General features: G+C 37.8%; 1 protein-coding gene across 1 annotated transcript; it reads right to left on the minus strand.

Moving 5' to 3' along the window:
- Positions 1-1261: 1261 nt before the first annotated feature.
- On the minus strand, positions 1262-1579 carry LOC124891494 (agamous-like MADS-box protein AGL62). The gene has a single exon (XM_047403225.1). The coding sequence runs from the start codon at positions 1577-1579 to the stop codon at positions 1262-1264; it is 318 nt and encodes a 105-aa protein (XP_047259181.1).
- Between the last annotated feature and the right edge of the window lie 139 nt (positions 1580-1718).

Genomic DNA, 1718 nt, shown 5'->3' on the forward strand with positions numbered 1-1718 from the left:
TGTTTTGTTCTGTTTGTTTTGATTGATTGTTTTATGTGTTTTGTGTGTTTGATACATTTGTAGTGTCAAATTAGCCGATATGCTCCACCGAGCGATCGTGGTAGAACCACGGGATCGAGGGGTGCCTAACACCTTCCCCGCGGTCAACAAAATTCCTTAGCCGGAATCTTTGTTCGCAAATCAGTTTTAAAGAGTCAAATTGTTTTGAAAAGGATTTTACAAAGGTGACTTGGCACACCGAACTATGCCAAGTGGCGACTCTGAGTTTTGAATGTTAAATAATCCTTTTTTCAAAACAAATTTTCAATCTTTTGTCACTTTAATAATGAAAACCCTTTCAAACTTAAATTATAATCTTTTTCGAGTTAAAAAGGGGGTGTGACAATTCACCTAAGATCTATTAGGGAGCCCCCAGCATTGATCGTTAGGCGTATTTAAGGCGTACAGTCGGGCGCTTAAGACGCAATCCTCACAGGACTAAAGCCTCACTCCTATGCCCCGAGACATTTTGCCAGCTCTTTGCCCCTGGGCAAGCACCGAGGCGAGTCCTAAAATCGCCTTTAATTTTTAAAACTGAGATGAAATTAAAGCAAATTGCTAGCAATATCACGTACTCAATAAGGATGTGACTTAAGTAACTCGATCACTTTAATCTAAATTATTGGAATATACAAAATAATGAAACAATTAAACCAATACTAGAAGAATTATTGTTGTATAAAAGTTTTTATGATGTATAAAGTTTTATCTTCAATATATGTATACAGAACAAGACAAATTGATAAATTCAAAAATTATTTTTAATCAAGTGAGAAAAAGTGATACTAACTTAGTAGACTGTAAACAACTGCAAACTATAATAGTTATCCATGTAGAAATTCATATACTACTAAAGAAACTTATTAATTGATGATAGAACATTATCTGATCACACAAAGGACACACACTAACACCATTCAAATGATAAAATCAACATGAAAATGGACTGATAACATGACATATAACTAAAATTGTTGGGTTCGAAATGAACCATAATTAACGACGAACATTTTAAATGACTCAAAGGGCACACATTTAGGATAACTCAAATGACACAACGAACCTATAGATGCGCACTTATTTGTCATGCGTTTAATATTTACATTAGATTATTTCATAATGCGCGCACTAATAACGACAGTTGAAGTAGTAGGGAACTGCTGATGAAGAAGTAGATGCACTAAGCCCTATTAGCCAAAGGTGCACCAACATTGTGTCCATGTCAAGAACTAATTGCCCTAGCACCATTAGTAGGAGACAAGGCACTTCCAAATGTGAGAAATGGGAGTCCAACCTTAGTCACCATTTGCTGTTGTTGTGCCTCTTTTTCAACGTCTTGCTTTAGAAATTCCATTGCCTCCATCAATTGTTTAAGTTGGGAGAGGTTAAGTGCGTTGATGGGAGCTTCCCACCAACCACCATTAGCTCTCCTCCTAATTTCTAGTATGGACTCTCCGTGGGCTTTCTCCATCTGAAGAATCTCCTCCATGTTCATGACTTCCTTATTGAGCTCTCGAAGAACAACATTTCGATGATTCATGAGGAGATGGTTATGACGGCCTTCATTATTTGGTGGAGGGAGATCCCTCCCGAGGAACCTATCCACCAACAACTCCACTGAGGGGTGGTCAGAGGAGTAAACTTTGTTGGCCTTGCCTGGAGAAAATACCACAATGGCA

Source organism: Capsicum annuum, unplaced genomic scaffold, assembly GCF_002878395.1.
Source record: "Capsicum annuum cultivar UCD-10X-F1 unplaced genomic scaffold, UCD10Xv1.1 ctg36266, whole genome shotgun sequence".
Lineage (NCBI taxonomy): Eukaryota > Viridiplantae > Streptophyta > Magnoliopsida > Solanales > Solanaceae > Capsicum > Capsicum annuum.